Below are 20,197 nucleotides of genomic sequence, written 5' to 3' on the forward strand. Positions count from 1 at the left end.
GTGGTCAAGCAGGAGGTGGCAAGAGTGAACATTGACATCTTAGGAATCAGTGAACTAAAATGGACGGGAATGGGTGAATTTGATTCAGATGACAATTATATCTACTACTGTGGACAAGAATCCCTTAGAAGAAATGGAGTAACCCTCAGAGTCAACAAAAGAGTCCAAAATGTGGTACTTGGGTGCAGTCTCGAAAATGACGAAAATAACAGAATGATCTCAGTTCATTTCCAAGGCAAACCATTCAATATCACAGTAATCCAAGTCTGTGCCCCAACCACTGATGCCAAAGAAGCTGAAGTTGAATGGTTCTATGAAGACCTACAAGACCGTCTAGAACTAACACCAAAAACAGATGTCCCTGTCATCCTAGAGGGTAGGAATGCCAAAGTAGGAAATCAAGAGATACCTGGAGTAACAGGCAAGTTTGGCCTTGGAGTACAAAATGAATCAGAGCAAAGGCTAACCGAGTTTTGTCAAGAGAACACATTGGTCATTGCAAGCACCGTTTTCCAATAGCACAAGAGATGACTCTACACATGGACATCACCAGATGGTCAATACTGAATTCAGAATGATTATATTCTTTTCAATAGAAGATGAGCAGCTTCTATTATTAGTATAACTTAAATCAAATCCCTTATGATTATACAGTGGAAGTAATGAATAGATTTAAATGATTAGATGTGGTAGACAGAATGCCTAAAGACCTATGGACAGAGGTTGATAACATTGTACAGGAGGCAGTGACCAAAGCCATCCCATAGAAAAAGAAATGCAAGAAGGAAAAATGGTTGTCTGAGGAGGCTTTACAAATAGCTGAGAAAAGAAGAGAAGTGAAAAAGCAAGGGAAAAAAGGAAAGATATACCCAACTGAATACAGAGTTCCAGAGAATAGCAAGGAGAGATAAGAAAGCCTTCCTAAGTGAACAATGCAAAGAAACAGGAAAACTATAGGATGGGAAAGACTAGAGATCTCTTTGGGAAAACTGGAGATATCAAGGAAAGAGTTCATGCAAAGATGGGCACAATAAAGGACAGAAATGGCAAGGAATTAACAGAAACAGAAGACATTAAGAAGAGGTGGCAAGAATACACAGAAGAACTGTACAAAAAACGTCTTAATGACCTGGATAATCACAAGGGTGTGGTCACTTACCTAGAGCCAGACATCCTGGAGTGTGAAGTCAAATGGGCCTTAGGAAGCCTTACTACAAACAAAGCTAATTTAGGTGACGGAATTCCAGCTGAGCTATTTCAAATCCTTAACAATGATGCTGTTAAAGTGCTGCACTCAATATGCCAGCAAATTTGGAAAATTCAGCAGTGTCCACAGCACTGGAAAAGGTCAGTTTTCATTCCAATCCCAAAAAGGGCAATGCCAAAGAATGTTCAAACTACTGTACAATTGTGCTCATTTTGCATGCTAGTAAAGTTATGCTCAAAATCCTTCAGGCTCGGCTTCAGCAGTATGTGAACTGAGAACTTCCAGATGTTACAGACTGGGTTTAGAAAAGGCAGAGGGGCCAGAGATCAAATTGTCAACATTCACTGGATCCTAGAGAAAGCAAGGAAATTCCAGAAAAACATCTACCTCCGTTTCATCAACCACACTAAAGTCTTTGACTGTGTGGATCATAACAAACTATGGAAAGCTCTTAAAGAGCTTACCTGTCTCCTGAGAAATTGTATGTGGGTCAAGAAGCAAGTTACCAGACCATTTTACCTGTCTCCTGAGAAATTGCATGTGGGTCAAGAAGCAACAGTTAGAATCCTGTATGGAGCAACTGATTAAAAAAGGAGTATGACAGGGCTGTCTGCTGTCACCCTGTTTGTTTAACCTATTTTCTGAGCGCATCATGAGAAATGCCGGCCTGGATGAGTTACAAGCTGGAATCAAGATAGGCGGGAGAAACATCAACAACCTTAGATATGCGTGCGGATGATACCACTCTGATGGCAGAAAGTGAAGAGGAACTAAAGAGCCTCTTGATGAAGGTGAAAAAGGAGAGTGAAAAAAGCTGGCTTAAAACTCAACATTCAAAAAACAAAGATCATGGCATCTGGTCCCATCACTTAATGGCAAATAGATAGGGGGAAAACGGAGACAGTGACAAACTTTATCTTCTTGGCCTCTAAAATCACTGCAGGTGGTGACTGCAGCCATGAAATTAAAAGATTCTTGCTCCTCAAAAGAAAAGCTGTGACAAACCTAGACAATGTGTTAAAAATCAGAGACATCATTTTGCCGACAAAGGAGCATATAGTCAAAGCTATTATTTTTCCAGTAGTCATGTACAGATGTGAGAGTTGGACCATAAAGAAGACTGAGCGCCAAAAAATTGATGCCTTTGAACTATGGTGCTGGAGAAGACTCTGGAGAGTCCCTTGGACAGCAAGGAGGTCAAACCAGTCAATCCTGAAGGAAATCAACCCTGAGTATTCTTTGGAAGGACTGATGCTGAAGCTGAAGCTCCAATACTTTGGCCACCTGATGGGAAAACCTGACTCATTTGAAAAGACCCTGTTGTTGGGAAAGATTGAAGACAGGAGGAGAAGAGGGTGACAGAGGATGAAATGGTTAAATAGAATCATCAACTCAATGGCCATGAATTTGAGTAAACACTGGGAGCTAGTGAAGGATAGGGAAGCCTGGTGTGCTGCAGTCCATGGGGTTGCAAAGAGTTGGACACGATTTAGCAACTGAACAACCACCACCACATGCATACCTGAAGCTACTTGAAATGCATATGTTAGAAATTAGAAGAAAAGGTGTAAGTGAACAAAAGTCAGTTAGTTTTCGTTGAGTTGTATGACCACTTTTGTTTTTGAAAATATGCGTATTTATTTTTCTCATTTTTTAAGTATAATTGATTTACAATATCTTGTTAGTGTCAGGTGTACAGCACAGTTATTCAGTTATACACATATATATACTTATATTCTTTTTGAGACTCTTCCCTTATGGTAGTGGTGGTTTAGTCAATAAGTCATGTCTGACTCTTGTGATCCTATGGACTATAGCTCACCAGGCTCCTCTGTCCATGGGAATTCCCAGGCAAGAATACTGGCATGAGTTGCCATTTCCTTCTCCAGAGGATCTTCCTGATCCAGGTGTCAAAACCGGGTCTCCTGCACTGCGGGCAGATTCTTTACTGACGGAGCCAGCAAGGAAGCCTGTTTTCTCTTAGAGGTTCTTACAAAATATTGAGTATCGTTCCGTGTCCTGTACCATAGGTCCTTGTAAAATATGCATGTTTTAAATTGACAAACCAGTGTTCAGTGTATCTATAGGTAACTATGAACCCTTCTGTGTGTTGGGACCCAGAACAGGGCCAGGACTGTGTTAACAGGGCTGGCCCAAACTGACCAGGGCCCTAGGGCTGGGAAGTGCCTCTCAAGGGCTATGAGTTCCTGTCTATCCTCCCCCAGGTTCCTCAGCTATACAAGATCAAGAGGTACCAGCCGGTCTCTGTGCAGGAGTCTTCAGCCAGCTACAGACCTCAGAAGCTTGCTCGGGCCCTGAGGCAAGGAGCTGAGGTAACACGTCCCACCTTTGGGAGAGGAACCACCCCCACCTTTTCCTCCCTGCCCAGGCCTCGAGACTAATGCGCTGCCCTTGGTCCTGGCCCAGGACGAAGCCACCATGGTCATCACCCTGCCCAAGCAGGATTCCTCGCCCCAGCTGCCCGGTGAGACCTCCGTCCTGAGCATAAAACTCCCCGAGGCCTTGGCCCAAGCTCCAGATTATGACCCGCTTTATATTTTTGTAAGTGCCATCAGCAGAAGTCATGGTTCCCTGTCTCTTTGTTTTAGCAGTTACTTCATAAGAAAACAAAAGCAAATAGAAAACAAGCTTGTTTATGGTTACCAAAGGGGAAAGGGAGGTAGGGTAAACTAGGAGTGTGAGATTAGCAAGTACTTCTAACTGCGCATGAAACAGATAAACAATAAGGTCCTACTGTATCAGGGAACTGTATCCCCTATAACGGAAAAGAATCTGGAATATATATATATAAAACGATCGCTTTGCAGAACACCTAAAACTGACACAATATTGTAAATCAACTATACTTCATTAAAAAAAAAAAAAAAAAGATGTTGAAAAAAAGAAGACAGAAGCACCAATTGGGAATATTTTTCTCTCTTTGGAATTTCAGGGATTAAACAACATCTCACTTTTGAAATTGCTGGCCAGACTTTATTGCTTGGAGAATATCAATGTTTCTTTTAACAACTCCAGCATTTATTTTTTAAGACAATAGCTTTATGGCAGTTTCCAATTATCTGTAATATGCTCATATGTATTTTTGTGTTTATTTTAAGCATAGTTTCCATATAACATTATATAAATTTATGTACAGGTATACAATACAGTGATTCACAAGTTTTAAAGGTAAAATATATGTATATATTTTTTAAAAAGAAAACACAACAGAAAAAAGTAAAGTCACCCCAAACTCCATCCTGAAGCTTTAGTTGATCCCTTAACCCATCTTTCGGCACCATGTCCCTGCCACACCAATCCCTGACTCCCTTTATTTTTTTAATGCTTTATTGGCCCAAAGTACACATTTTATTTTTATTTTTTTTATTTTAATTGGAGGCTAATTACAATATTGTGGTGGTTTTTGCCATACATTCACATGAATCAGCCATGGGTATACATGTGTTCCCCATCCTGAACCTCTCTCCAACCTCCCTTCTCATCCCATCCCTCAGGGTCATCCCAGTACACCAGCCCTGAGCACCCTGTCTCATGCATCAAACCTGAACTGGCGATCTATTTCACATATGATAATATACATGTTTCAATGCTATTCTCTCAAATTATCCCACCCTCGCCTTCTCCCACAGAGTCCAAAAGTCTGTTCTTTATATCTGTGTCTCTTTCGCTGTCTCACATATAGGGTCATTGTCACCATCTTTCTAAATTCCATATATATGCATTAATATACTGTATTGGTGTTTTTCTTTCTGACTTACTTCATTCTGTATAATAGCCTCCAGTTTCATCCACCTCATTGGAACTGATTCAAATGCATTCTTTTTAATAGCTGAGTAATATTGCATTGTGTATATGTATCACAGCTTTCTTATCCATTCATCTGCCAATGGACATCTAGGTTGCTTCCATGTCCTGGCTATTGTAAACAGTGCTGCAGTGAATATTGGGGTACATGTGTCACTTTCAATTCTGGTTTCCTCAGTCATATGCCCAGCAGTGGGATTTGTGGGTCGTATGGCAGTTCTATTTCCAGTTTTTTAAGGACTCGCCATGCTGTTCTCCATAGTGGCTATACTAGTTTGCATTCCCACCAACAGTGTAAGAGGGTTCCTTTTTCTCCACACCCTCTCCAGCATTTATTGTTTGTAGACTTTTTGATAGCAGCCATTCTGACCAGCATGAGATGGTACCTCACTGTGGTTTTGATTTGCATTTCTCTGATAATGAGTGATGTTGAGCATCTTTTTATGTTTTGTTAGCCATCTGTATGTCTTCTTTGGAGAAATGTCTGTTTAGTTCTTTGGCCCATTTTTTGACTGGGTTGCTTGTTTTTCTGGAATTGAGCTGCAAGAGTTACTTGTATATTTTTGAGATTAATTCTTTGTCGGCTGCTTCATTTGCTATTATTTTCTTCCATTCTGAAGGCTGTCTTTTCACCTTGCTTATAGTTTCCTTTGTTATGCAAAAGCTTTTAAGTTTAATTAGGTCCCATTTGTTTATTTTTGCTTTTATTTCCATTACTCTGGGAGGTGGGTCATAGAGGATCCTGCTATGATTTATGTCAGAGTGTTTTGTCTATATTTTCCTCTAGGAGTTGTATAGTTTCTAGTCTTACATTTAGATCTTTAATCCATTTTGAGTTTATTTTTGTGTATGGTGTTAGAAAGTGTTCTAGTTTCATTCTTTTACAAGTGGTTGACCAGTTTTCCCAGAACCACTTGTTAAAGAGATTGTCTTTTCTCCATTGTATATCCTTGCCTCCTTTGTCAAAGATAAGGTATCCATAGGTGCATGGATTTATCTCTGGGCTTTCTATTTTGTTCCATTGATCTATGTTTCTGTCTTTCTGCCAGTACCATACTGTCTTGATGACTGTAGCTTTGTAGTAGAGCCTGAAGTCAGGCAGGTTGATTCCTCCAGTTCCATTCTTCTTTCTCAAGATTGCTCTGGCTATTCGAGGTTTTTTGTATTTCCATACAAATTGTGAAATTATTTGTTCTAGCTCTGTGAAGAATGCTGTTGGTAGCTTGATAGGGATTGCATTGAATCTATAGATTGCTTTGGGTCATATACTCATTTTCACTATGTTGATTCTTCCAATCCATGAAGATGGTATATTTTCTCCATCTATTTGTGTCATCCTTGATTTCTTTCATCATTGTTTTATAATTTTCTATATATAGGTCTTTTGTTTCTTTAGGTAGATTTATTCCTAAGTATTTTATTCTTTTTGTTGTAATGGTGAATGGAATTGTTTCCTCAATTTCTCTTTCTGTTTTCCATTGTTAGTGTATAGGAATGCAAGGGATTTCTATGTGTTAATTTTATATCCTGAAGCTTTACTATATTCATTGATTAGCTCTAGTAATTTTCTGGTGGAGTCTTTCGGGTTTTCTATGTAGAGGATCATGTCATCTGCAAACAGTGAGAGTGTTACTTCTTTTCCAATCTGGATTCCTTTTATTTCTTTTTCTTCTCTGATTGCTGTGGCTAAAATTTCCAAAACTATGTTGAATAGTAGTGGTGAGTGTGGGCATATTTGTCTTGTTCCTGACTTTGGGGAAATGCTTTCAATTTTTCACCATTGAGGATAATGTTTGCTGTGGGTTTATCATATACAGCTTTGACTATGTTGAGGTATGTTCCTTCTATGCCTGCTTTCTGCAGGGTTTTTATCATAAATGGATGTTGAATTTTGTCAAAGGCTTTCTCTGCATCTATTGAGATAATCATATAGCTTTTATCTTTCAATTTGTTAATGTGGTGTATCACATTGATTGATTTGTGAATATTGAAGAATCCTTGCATCCCTGGGATAAAACCCACTTGGTCATGATGTATGATCTTTTTAATATGTTGTTGGATTCTGTTTACTAGGATTTTGTTAAGGATTTTTGCATCTATGTTCATCAGTGATATTAGCCTGTAGTTTTCTTTTTTGTGGCATCTTTGTCTGGTTTTGGTATTAGGGTGATGATGGCCTCATAGAATGAGTTTGGAAGTTTACCTTCCTCTGCAAGTTTCTGGAAGAGTTTGAGTAGGATAGGTGTTAGCTCTTCTTTAAATTTTTGGTAGAATTCAGCTGTGAAGCCATCTGATCCTGTTGGAAGATTTCTGATTATGGTTTCGATTTCTGTGCTTGTGAGGGGTCTGTTAAGATTTTCTAATTCTTCCTGGTTCAGTTTTGGAAATCCATTTCTTCCAAGTTGTCCATTTTATTGGCATATAGTTGCTGCTAGTAGTCTCTTACAATCCTTTGTATTTCTGTGTTGTCTGTTGTGATTTCTCCATTTTAATTTCTAATTTTGTGGATTTGATTCTTCTCCCTTTTTTTCTTGATGAGTCTGGCTGATGGTTTGTCTATTTTATTTATCTTATCAAAGAACCAGCTTTTAGCTTTGTTGATTTTGGCTATGATCTCCTTTGTTTCTTTTACATTTATTTCTGCACTAATTTTTATGATTTCTTTCCTTCTACTAACCCTCAGTTCGGTTCAGTTCAGTTCAGTCTCTCAGTCCTGTCTGACTCTTTGCGACCCCATGAATCGCAGCATGCCAGGCCTCCATGTCCATCACCAACTCCCAGAGTTCACTCAGACTCACATCCATCAAGTCATGATGCCATCCAGCCATCTCATCCTCTGTCATCCCCTTCTCCTCCTGCCCCCAATCCCTCCCAGAATCAGAATCTTTTCCAATGAGTCAACTCTTCGCATGAGGTGGCCAAAGTACTGGAGTTTCAGCTTTAGCATCATTCTTTCCAAAAAAATCCCAGGGCTGATTTCCTTCAGAATGGACTGGTTGGATCTCCTTGCAGTCCAAGGGACTCTCAAGAGTCTTCTCCAACACCACGGTTCAAAAGCATCAATTCTTCAGCGCTCAGCTTTCTTCACAGTCCAACTCTCGCATCCATACATGACCACTGGAAAAACCATAGCCTTGACTAGACGGACCTTTGTTGGCAAAGTAATGTCTCTGCTTTTCAATATGCTGTCTAGGTTGGTCATAACTTTTCTTCCAAGGAGTAAGCATCTTTTAATTTCATGGCTGCAGTCACCATCTGCAGTGATTTTGGAGCCCAAAAAAATATCCTGGGGTGCTTCATTTCTTCTTTTTCTAGTTGCTTTAGGTGTAGAGTTAGGTTATTTATTTGATTTTTCTCCTGTTTCTTGAGGTAGGCTTGTATTACTATGAATCTTCCCCTTAGCATTACTTTTACTGAATCCCATAGGTTTTGGGTTGTTGTGTTTTCATTTTCATTGGTTTATATGTATATTTTGATTTCTTTTTTGATTTCTTCTGTGATTTATTGGTTATTCAGAAGTGTGTTGTTTAGCCTCCATATGTTTGTATTTTTAACAGTTTTTTTTTTTCCTGTAGTTGACATCTAATCTTACTGCATTGTGATAAAAAAAGATGCTTGAGATGATTTCAGTTTTTTTGAATTTACCAAGGCTAGATTTATGGCCCAGGATGTGATCTGTCCTGGAGAAGTTTCCGTGTGCACTTGAGAAAAAGGTGAAATTCATTGTTTTAGAGTGAAATGTCCTATGGATATCAATTAGGTCTAACTGGTCCATTGTGTTATTTAAAGTGTGTGTTTCCTTGCTAATTTTCTGTTTAGTTGATCTATCCATAGGTGTGAGTGGGGTATTAAAGTCTCCCACTATTATTGTGTTATTGTTACTTTCCCCTTTCATACTTGTTAGCATTTGCCTTACAAATTGCGGTGCTCCTATGTTGGTGGTATATATATTTATAATTGTTATATCTTCTTCTTGGATTGATCCTTTGATCGTTATGTAGTGTCCTTCTTTGTCTCTTTTCACAGACTTTATTTCAAAGTCTATTTTATCTGATATGAATATTGCTACTCCTGCTTTCTTTTGGTCTCCATTTGCATGAAATATCCTTTTCCAGCCCTTCACTTTCAGTCTGTTTGTGTCCCTTGTTTTGAGGTGGGTCTCTTGTAGACAGCATATATAGGGGTCTTGTTTTTGTATCCATTCAGCCAGTCTTTGTCTTTTGGTTGGGGCATTCAACCCATTTGCATTTAAGGTAATTATTGATAAATATGATCTCGTCGCCATTTACTTTGTTGTTTGGGGTTTGAGTTTATAAACCTTTTCTGTGTTTCCTGTCTAGAGGAGATCCTTTAGCATTTGTTGAAGAGCTGGTTTGGTGGTGCTGAATTCTCCGAGCTTTTGCTTGTCTGTAAAACTTTTGATTTCTCCTTCATATTTGAATGAGATCCTTGCTGGGTCCAGTGATTTGGGTTGTAGGTTTTTCTCTTTCGTCACTTTAAGTATGTCCTGCCATTCCCTTTTGGCTTGAAGAGTTTCTATTGAAAGGTCAGCTGTTATCCTTATGGGGATCCCCTTGTGAGTTATTTGTTGTTTTTCCCTTGCTGCTTTTAATATTTGTTCTTTGTGTTTGATCTTCATTAATTTGATTAATATATGTCTTGGGGTGTTTTGCCTTGGGTTTATCCTGTTTGGGACTCTCTGGGTTTCTTGGACTTGGGTGGCTATTTCCTTCCCCATTTTAGGGAAGTTTTCAACTATTATATCCTCAAGTATTTCCTCATGGCCCTTCTTTTTGTCTTCTTCTTCTGGGACAACTATGATTCAAATGTTGGGGCATTTAACATTGTCCCAGAGGTCTCTGAGGTTGTCCTCACTTCTTTTAATTCTTTTTTCTTTTTTCCTCTCTTGGGGCATTTAACATTGTCCCAGAGGTCTCTGAGGTTGTTCTCACTTATTTTAATTCTTTTTTCTTTTTTCCTCTCTTCATTTATTTCCACCATTCTATCTTCCATCTCACTTATCCTATCTTCTGCCTCAGTTAGTCTACTGTTGGTTCCCTCCAGAGTGCTATTGATCTCAGTTATTGCATTATTCATTATTGATTGACTCTTTTTTATTTCTTCTAGGTCCTTGTTAAACTTTTCTTGCATCTTCTGAATCCTTGTCTCCAGACTATTTATCTGTAACTCCATTTTGTTTTCAAGATTTTGGATCATTTTTACTATCATTATTCTGAATTCTTTTTCAGGTAGACTCCCTATCTCCTCCTCTTTTGTTTGGTTTGGTGGGCTTTTATCATATTCGTTTGCCTGCTGAATATTTCTCTGCCTTTCATCTTATTTAAGTTGCTGTGTTTGGGGTGGTCTTTCTGTATGCTGGAAGTTTGTGGTTCCTCCTTATTGTGGAGGTTCCTCCCTGTGGGTGGAATTGGACAAGTGGTTTGTCAAGGTTTCCTGGTTAGGGAAACTTGCATTGGTGTTCTAGTGGGTGGAGCTGGATCTCTTCTCTTTGGAATCCAATGAAGTGTCCAGTAGTGAGTTTTGAGGTGTCTATGGGTTTGGTGTGACTTTTGGCTGCCTGTATTTTTGTGCTCAGGGTTATGTTCCTGCATTGTTGGAGAATTATCATGGTATGTCTTGCTCTGAAACTTGTTGGCTCTTGGGTGGAGCTTGTTTTTAGTGTAGGTATGGAGGCTTTTGGATGAGCTCTTGTTGATTAATGTTCCCTGGAGCCTGACTCCCTTTTTAATACCGAATTAAGTCCAAGCTCCTGACAATGTGAGGCTGAGCCAATTCTCCCCACTCCACTGCATGTGTCCCGGCCAGCTTGTGTGTTCCCCCATCACCTGCCCTCAGGGGCGTCCCCCTTCCTCCTTATACTTGTAGATATGTAAACAGTTGGAAACGACTGAAGCGACTGAAGTGGCATGCAAACCCCAAGTATAATGAGCAAAGCATTATGGTGGAGTGCTTGAGTGATATCTGTGCATTGTCTCCAGGGGCAGAGGAGGCATCCAGGGCAGCGTGGACTCCACATGACAACAGTACAGGTTTCATAAAGGCACATCATTAAAGCAAAATAAAAGGCCATTATGAACTCTGAGTAAAAGTCAGACAGGAAATCTGAGGAGGTTCTATGTAAGTGCAGAATCATCAGTAAAATGTCACCATAGTTGCCCTGATTATGGTCTGTTTTGTAAGAACACACACACACATGCAGAATGAAGAAGGACCTTAGATACTGCTGAGAAAGTCTCCCCTGGGAGAATCTGTGTCTCTGATGTGGCAGAGGTGCTGGTGGTCACACCAAGGGCAGATGGGATGCAAACCTGCCTGGTTCCTGGCTGTTGGCCTCAGTGCTCCTCTTCCTAGCTCTGCTGCTTTCATCCGAAGAGCTGTGATACCTGTGTTTTTGCCACTAGGGGGCATGTTCTGGTAGTCTTGTGGCAGAATGGAGGGGCAGTTCCTCAAAGAGGAACTCAGAGGTATAACCAGTAATGCTGAAGAAGCTGGAGTTGAATGGTCCTATGAAGACCTACAAAACCTTCTAGAACTAACACCAAAAACAGATGTCCCTTTCATCCTAGAGGGTAGGAATGCCAAAGTAGGAAATCAAGAGATACCTGGAGTAACAGGCATGTTTGGCCTTGGAGTACAAAATGAAGCAGAGCAAAGGCTAATAGAGTTTTGCCAAGAGAACGCACTGGTCATACAAACACCCTCTTCCAACAACACAAGAGAAGATTCTACACTTGGACATCACCAAATGGTCAATACCAAAATCAGATTAATTATATTCTTTGCAGCCAAAGATAGAGAAGCTTTATACAGTCAGCAAAAACAAAACCAGGAGCTGACTGTGGCTTATCATAAATTCCTTATTGCAAAATTCAGACTTAGCATGAAGAAAGTAGGGAAAACCACTAGACCATTCAGGTATGACCTAAATCAAATCTCTTACGATTATACAGTGAAAGTTACAAATAGATTCAAGGGATTAGATTTTATAGACAGAGTGCCTGAAGAACTGTGGCCAGAGGTTCATGACATTCTACAGGAGGCAATGATCAAGAACATCCCCAAGAAAAAGAAATGCAAAAAGGCAAAATGGTTGTCTGAGGAGGCCTTACAGATAGCTGAGAAAAGAAGAGAAGCTAAAGGCAAAGGAGAAAAGGAAAGATATACCCATTTGAATGCAGAGTTCCAAAGAATAGCAAGGAGACATAAGAAAGCCTTCCTCAGTGATCAATGCAAAGAAATAGAGGAAAACAATAGAATGGGAAAGACTAGAGATCTCATCGAGAAAATTAGAGATACCAAGGGCACATTTCATGCAAAGATATGCACAATAAAGGACAGAAACAGTATGGACCTAACAGAAGCAGAAGATAATAAGAAGAGGTGGCAAGAATACCCAGAAGAACTATACAAAAAAGATCTTCATGACCCAGATAATGACGATGGTGTGATCACTCACCTAGAGCCAGACATCCTGGAATAAGAAGTCAAGTGGGCCTTAGAAAGCACCACTACAAACAAAGCTAGTGGAGGTGATGGAATACCAGCTGAGCTATTTCAAATCATAAAAGATGATGCTGTTAAAGTGCTGCACTCAATATGTCAGAGAATTTGGAAAACTCAGTGGTGGCCATAGGACTCAAAAGATCAGTTTTCATTCCAGTCCCAAAGAAAGGCAATGCCAAAGAAGCTTCAAACTACCGCACAATTGTACTCATCTCACATACTAACAAAGTAATGCTCAAAATTCTCCAAACCAGTCTTCAACGGTACGTGAACCATGAACTTCCAGATGTTCAAGCTGGATTTAGAAAAAGCAGAGGAACCAGAGATCATATTGCCAACATCCACTGGATGATCAAAAAAGCAAGAGAGTTCCAGAAAAACATCTATTTCTGCTTTATTGACTATGCCAAAGCCTTCGACTGTGTGGATCACAACAAACTGTGTAAAATTCTTAAAAAGATGGGAACATCAGACCATCTTACCTGCACCCTGAGAAATCTGTATGCAGGTCAAGAAGCAGCAGTTAGAACTGGGCATGGAACAACAGACTGGTTTCAAATCAGGAAAGGAGTACATCAAGGCTGTATGTCACCCAGGTTATTTAACTTATATGCAGAGTACAACATGCAAAATGTTTTGGGCTGGATGAAGCATAAGCTGGAATCAAGATTGTAGGGAGAAATATCAATAGCCTCAGATATGCAGATGATTCCATCCTTATGGCAGAGAGCAAAGAAGAACTAAAGAACCTCTTGATGAAAGTGAAAGAGGACAGTGAAAAAGTTGGCTTAAAACTCAGCATTCAGAAAACTAAGATCATAGCATCTGGTTCCATCACTTCATGGCAAATAGATGGGGAAACAGTGGAAACAGTGACAGACTATTTTCTTCGGCTCCAAAATCACTGCAGATGGTGACTGCAGCCATGAAATTAAAAGACGCTTGCCCTTTGGAAGAAAAGCTACGACCAATCTATAGAGCGTATTAAAAAGCAGAGACATTACTTTGCTGACAAAGGTCCGTCTAGTTAAAGCTATGGTTTATCCAGTAGTCATGTATGGATGTGAGAGTTGGACTATAAAGAAAGCTGAGTGCTGAAGAATTGTTATTTTTGAGCTGTGGTGTTGGATAAGACTCTTGAGAGTCCCTTGCAAGGAGATCCAACCAGTCCATCCTAAAGGAAATCAGTCCTGAATATTCGTTAGAAGGACTGATGCTAAAGCTGAAACTCCAATACTTTGGCCACCTCATGCAGAGAACTGACTCATTGGGAAAGACCCTGATACTGGGAAAGATTGAAAGCAGGAGGAAAAGGGGACAACAGAGGATGAGATGGTTGGATGGCATCTCCAACTGAATGGACATGAGTCTGAGTAAGCTCCGGGAGTTGGTGATGGACAGGGAAGCCTGGAGTGCTGTGGTCCATGGGGTCACAGAGTCTGACACGACTGAGTGACTGAACTGAACTGAACGTCACAGGACATTTAGCTCAGTGATTTCCAGACTTCATTTGGCACCAGAACCCTCTCATCGGCTGAAGTTCTACATAGAAAGGCTGGGCTGGCAGTGGGAGAGGGGCTTTCCTGAGAAGGGTATCCCAGCAAAACCCCTTGATCTCCATGGTAAGGTTTGGACACCACTCTCTTGTCCCCTAGACCCACCCGCTACCACCTCCCTCACCACTCTGCAAGTAGAAAGAGACCAGTTTTGCAGACATAACATATATCAACATATACCAAGTTCTATACTTTAAGTGCATGCAGTTTATTGTATATCAATTGTACATCAATATGGCTATAAAAGAAAGAATTTGGAAACCCTAAGAAACAAACATAAAAGGCAATGTTGTTGTTCAGTCACTCAGTCGTATCCGACTCTTTGTGACCCCATGGACTGCAGCACACGAGGCTTCCCTGTCCTTCTCCATCTCCTGAAGTTTGCTCAAACTCATATCTGTTAAGTTGATGATGCCATCCAACCATCTCATCCTCTGTCACCCACTTCCCCTCCTGTCTTCAGTCTTTCTCAGCATCGGGATCTTTTCCAGTGAATTGGCTCTTCACATCGGGTGGCCAAAGTATTGGAACTTCAGCTTCAGCATCAGTCCTTCCAATGAACATTCAGAGTTTATTTCCTTTAGGATTGACTGGTTTGATCTCCTTGCTGTCCAAGAGACTCTCAAGAGTCTTCTCCAGTACCACAATTCGAAAGCATCAATTCTTTGGTGCTCAACCTTCTTTATCGTCTAACTCTCACATCCATACACAACTACCGGAGAAACCATAGCTTTGACTGGATGGACCTTTGTCAGCAATAAATAGTGGTTATAACAAGGAAAGCTCTACAGTAAGTCTTGGGATGATATCTGTGCATTATCTACAGGGCCCAGAGGAGGCATCCAGGACAGGATAGACTCCATGTGCCGACAGTACAGGTTTCATAAAGGCACATCATTAAAACAAAATAAAAAGCCATTATAAACTCTAAGGGGGAGAGTCAACTAAAAATTGATATGTGTTCCAAATAGGATACCAACTAATATTTGGCATGATTTTTAAGACTTGATGGAAAATTTAAAAATATTAATAGAGTCCATCTTGCTTTGATATTAGAACTTCCCTCTGTCACTGACCCAGAGGTCGTGATAGTGAACCTTCACCCAAAAGCTATAATCCAAGCCTGTGCTTGGCCTGGCAGAGAAACATAATGACACAGTTAAGACAAAATAAATGCTCTTTACTATTGGGTTGGCCAAAAAGTTCATCCCATCTTTGGAGTGATTGTTCACAGAGTGCGGAAGTGGTGCAAGCTGGGCCACTTGCTTTGTCTCCTAACCTTGGCTCCTCCTGTTATGTGCTTGCACCCAGGTGTACTTAAGGGAACCTGCACAGGAATAGGAAACGTCCCCTATCTCCCCACCCCCACCTGCTTTACTCTGCATCCTCAACCTCCCTGGCTTTCTCTCGCCAGAGCCCCCATCTTTCACCTTGTTTATTTCCGGCCCTGCAGTTGCTATCTGGGTCAGATTTGGGAGCCAGTGTTTGCATTTGCCCCTGTCTCAGCCCCCACCCCCTATGGCACATTGAAGAATGGGAAAAGAACTGCTCTGTACACATAGGTATCTCCTGCCTCTTCCCTCAGCTGCAGAGCTCATTGAGATGTGGTTGCTGGGGCCCTGCTGACTCCCTCAGGGGGCATCATTGCCTCCCTGCCCTCCTGCTGCCTTTACAGTCATGAGTTCAGGCAAGAGCCCGCTTGCTCGGCATCTTTCTCCTCAGCCCTGGCTGTAGGTTAGCCTCCCTGAACTAACAGAGGACTGCCTTCCCAGCATTTGTGGCTGGAACACATTCATCACATCTACCACAATCAAATTCTGCTGTCACACCTCCCTGGCCTGGCTGCATCATCTTTAATTTGTGGGGGACGTTTATATCTCGACAGTGAGATTGGGTTTCCATCAGTCATATGGTGATTTGTGTGTGTGTTTTAAAAAAATTACTCAGACAAAAAGAACAGAATCTCAGTGGTTCTTAAACATCTGAATTAACCATTAGGGAGCTGAAAGCTATGTTGTTTGGGACAAGAGCAGGATTTTTATCGGATAAGCCCCAGAAGGAACATTAAAAGGCTCCATGTTTTTGTATATTTTGATATAATTGCTCTGTACCTCCATTAGTCCCACTGGAAAATTAGTAAAAAACAGGATCTCCCTTAAAGCCAGATACTACATCCAAATGGAGCCTTCCTGAATTAAAGACATCACCAAAACAACGTTAAATGTTGACATTTCCTGATATATCAAATGCCACCCTCTCCTTTATCTTCTCTTTAAACTAGTTTTAAAAAAGCTGTTTTTCCTTTCCAAAACCAGAAGCTCATTTGCTTTTTAAAATCAGTTTGCTTATTTACAGTTAGGACTGATCAAATTTAGAAACAAATACCTTAAGCTGTGGTTTCATTTGTGCTGGTTTCCATGGGAGCCTAGTAAATCCATGTGATATGTGATGCTCAGTCAGAAAAGTGACATCTGTGAGTGACCATGACCACAGCCCATCTGAAACCACCTCTACTCTCCTGCTTCTCTTTCCCAGACAAGCTGCCACGGAGTCAGAGTGTCCGTACTGGTGGGAGCCATGGGGAAGCTCAGCTGATGTCTGTCCTGTGCCCGAGGTGAAAGCTAGTCAGCAAAAGAGACTCCTTTTTTTTCTCTCTCCCTCTTCTGCAGAATCCCAGCCCGGGATTGTTTGCTGTGAAGCACCCTCTGACTTACGTGGAAACCTTGATCGATTACCACCTGTGCTCCCACCCCAAGTACAAGTTCACCAAGGAGTGCCACTGCGGCTCCAGCATCCCCCTCACCCAGAAGCAATTTCTCCATCACACGGTAAAGCCTTCCCAGGTTCAGCAGCAGAACTGGCCCTGGGCTGCAGGGACCAGGGGGTGGGGGACAAGGAAGTGAGGGGTCACAGCTGGAACTGGGAATAAGAGAGTTTGCAGCCACAGCTGCAGAACAAGGATAGTAACCATGGCACAGGGGCACTGGCATGCCCCAGCCCTAGAGCAGGGCAGGTGGGTTCACCACACCACCCCTGTCTGCCTGTGCCCACTTCCCAGGCTTCACATTGCCCCCTTTCAACATTCTTTTTCTCTTTTCCTTTGAAGGCTATGCCTAATATTCATTTTATTCCTACTGTGACCATGTAAGAGAAGTCACATGGTGGTCACAATCCTGGGGTCTGACGCTCTCTCTCTTTGGTCCCTAACAAGGAGAGAAAGGTCAGAAGGGGCAAGGTGGTGATGTGACAAACACACAGTGAGAAAGAGGCTCTCCAGAGTCCCTTCTTCCCTGGATAACCAGCCTGACCTCAGTTTCCAGCAGCGTCTCCTGCGGGTGACCCTCAGCCCTTCCACATTCGACAAAACCCCACCTTAGGTCATCATCTTGGCTCTACTCCCGCCAGCCCCACTTCACACCTCTTCCCACATCACTTTCCTGCCTCTTGGGTGTACAATTCAAGCAATGACCCATGTGGTCCTCACTCCCTTCTCCTTCATCATCCCTGAGTCCAGCCACCCTGGGTCCCACCAATCTGCCTTACACACCACGTGACTCCCTCTCTTCCACCTGGGTGCCAACACCACACCACTACCACCCCTTACCCCCCCCGCAGAAGCCTTCCTGCCATTCAAATCTTATCCAGTCCTTCTTCACTTTGAAAGCCCTCCATGGTCCCTGCTGCCCATGGGAGGAGCTCCAAGCTCATGAGCTTGGCCCATGAGACCCTTCACAACCAGCCTGCCTTCCTGGCCACATTTTCTGTCAACCCCCATCACACTCCCTGCACTCAGTGACCCCTGATCACACCCCCCTTGGCATCTCAGTGCACTTGCACACACTCACCGCCCCCCATCCCCACGGCCTGGAAGAGCCTTTGATGAACTGACCCATGCTCTCTAAATGTTGCATTAGCATCACATTCACAGTAATCAAAACAGATCCAGAGGCCTGACCTGCCCCTCCACACCAGGACCCTTGCTTCTCTGCCTCATAAGTCAGGGCACGAACCTCTCCTTCCTCCTGCTTTAATTCCTGCTGCTTCATTGAACACTATTTGCTGGAGCGGTTGTCTTTTTTAGCCTCAGAAAAATTCTATTAAGCTTAAATGATAAATTTTGCAGTTCAACTTTTAACACTGAAAATTAGCCAGCTGAGTGAAATTAAAGTGCTTCCTGGACTTTACCTGTGGTCCCCCTGTGCTGGCTCTATTACAGGACATAATACCTGGAGTGATGACCTGGAAGAGGTTCCAGAGCCTGGTGTTCTTATCCCTGCCCGAAACTTCTAAGACAGAGGTGTTGCCGAGGTAAGCCCAGCTCATGTTGCCTCAGAGGGGTATGTGTGCCCCTCAGATTACAGAGATTGTGACCCCGAAAGTTGCCTGCCAGTAAAATATCAAATCATACTTTTGGTGCATGAGGGAAGTTCGGTAGTCAGAGGGATATGATGATGTGTAACTGATTTTCATCTCTTTATCTTGAGATAAACTTTATTTTTTTTTAACTTTTATTGACATCTAGTTGATTTACAATGGAGAAGGCAATGGCACCCCACTCCAGTACTCTTGCCTGGAAAATCCCATGGATGGAGGAGCCTGGAAGGCTACAGTCCATGGGATCGCAGAGGGTCGGACACGACTGAGCGACTTCACTTTCACTTTTCACTTTCATGCATTGGAGAAGGAAATGGCAACCCACTCCAGTGTTCTTGCCTGGAGAATCCCAGGAACGGGGAGCCTGGTGGGCTGCTGTCTCTGGGGTCGCACAGAGTCGGACACGACTGAAGCGACTTAGCAGCAGCAGCAGTTGATTTACAATGCTATGTTAGTTTCAGATTTACAGCAAAATGACTCAGATATGCATGTATAGGTATGTGTATCTATGTAGATATATATAGGTAAATTCTTTTTTTACATTCTTTTCCATTATTGATTACTACAAGATACTGAGTATAGTTCCCTGTGCTATATAGAAGGTCCTTGTTGGTTATTATTTTATATATACTAGTGTGTATATGTTAATCCTAATCTTCTAATTTATCCCTACCCCCTACTTTTGTCCTTTAGTAACCATAAGTTTGTTTTCTATGTTTGTGAGTCTATTTTTGTTTTATAAATAATTTCATTTATATCATTTTTAGATTTCACATACAAGTAATATCATATGATATTTGTCTTGCACTTAGTATGATCATCTCAAGGTCCATTCATGTTGCTGCAGATGGCGTTATTTCATTCTTTTTTATGGCTGAGTAATATTCCATGGTATATATCTACAATATCTTCTTTATCCATTTCTCTGTTGATGGACACTTAGGTGGCTTCCATGTCTTGGCTATTGTAAACAGTGCTACTATGAGCTTTGAAGTACATATATCTTTTCTAATTGTGTTTTTTTTCTAGATATTTGCCCAGTTGTGGGATTGTAGGATCATATCATAGCTCTTGAGATAAACTTTAAAAAAAATTAATGTCACAGGGCTTCCCTATATTCCAGGGATTAGGAATCCTCCCGCCAATGCAGGGACACAGGTTTGATCCCTGATCTGGGGTGATTGCATCTGCTGAGGGACAGCTGAACCCATGTGCCACAACTACTGAGCCTGAACCCTGGAGCCCGTGCTCTGTCCACAACAAGAGAAACCACTGCAACGAAAAGCCCATGCGCTGCAGCTAGAGAATAACCCCCACTCGCCACAACTGGAGAAAGCCCATGTGCAGCAACAAAGACCTGGCACAGCCAAAAACAAATAAATAAATAAATAATTGGGGTTTTTTAGAAAAAAATTAATGTCATGGTGGATCATTGACCATATTTCAATAAAAGTAGACAACCAGTCCACATAATTCAACTGAAATAATCATGGTTCATTTTCAGCATTTTAGAATTGCCATGATCTACCCCCTCCATATCCACACCAAAGGATCCAGGTCTCTCCATGCCCTAGCCTGGCCATTCACCGGGAGGCCCCACAGCTGTCATCTGAGACAGAGCAGGTAGATGAGAATAGTGTTAGACCAAAGAAGGAGGAAATTTAGACTAAGCACAATCTTGCTGATTTGCTTAACTAGCACCTCTTCAAAG

At 41.6% G+C, this 20,197-nt stretch overlaps 1 protein-coding gene across 1 annotated transcript in view; it reads left to right on the forward strand.

Annotated features, from left to right (window-relative positions):
* The window catches only part of CFAP221 (cilia and flagella associated protein 221), a 127,494-nt gene that overhangs the window by 90,772 nt on the left and 16,525 nt on the right, over nucleotides 1-20,197 (forward strand). Inside the window, exons 18-21 of the mRNA XM_055572896.1 lie at nucleotides 3,433-3,540; nucleotides 3,635-3,769; nucleotides 16,782-16,940; nucleotides 18,329-18,420. Of these exons, the coding sequence (XP_055428871.1) occupies nucleotides 3,433-3,540; nucleotides 3,635-3,769; nucleotides 16,782-16,940; nucleotides 18,329-18,420 (494 nt within the window). The remainder of the gene's footprint in view (nucleotides 1-3,432; nucleotides 3,541-3,634; nucleotides 3,770-16,781; nucleotides 16,941-18,328; nucleotides 18,421-20,197) is intronic.

Source organism: Bubalus kerabau, chromosome 3, assembly GCF_029407905.1.
Source record: "Bubalus kerabau isolate K-KA32 ecotype Philippines breed swamp buffalo chromosome 3, PCC_UOA_SB_1v2, whole genome shotgun sequence".
NCBI lineage: Eukaryota > Metazoa > Chordata > Mammalia > Artiodactyla > Bovidae > Bubalus > Bubalus kerabau.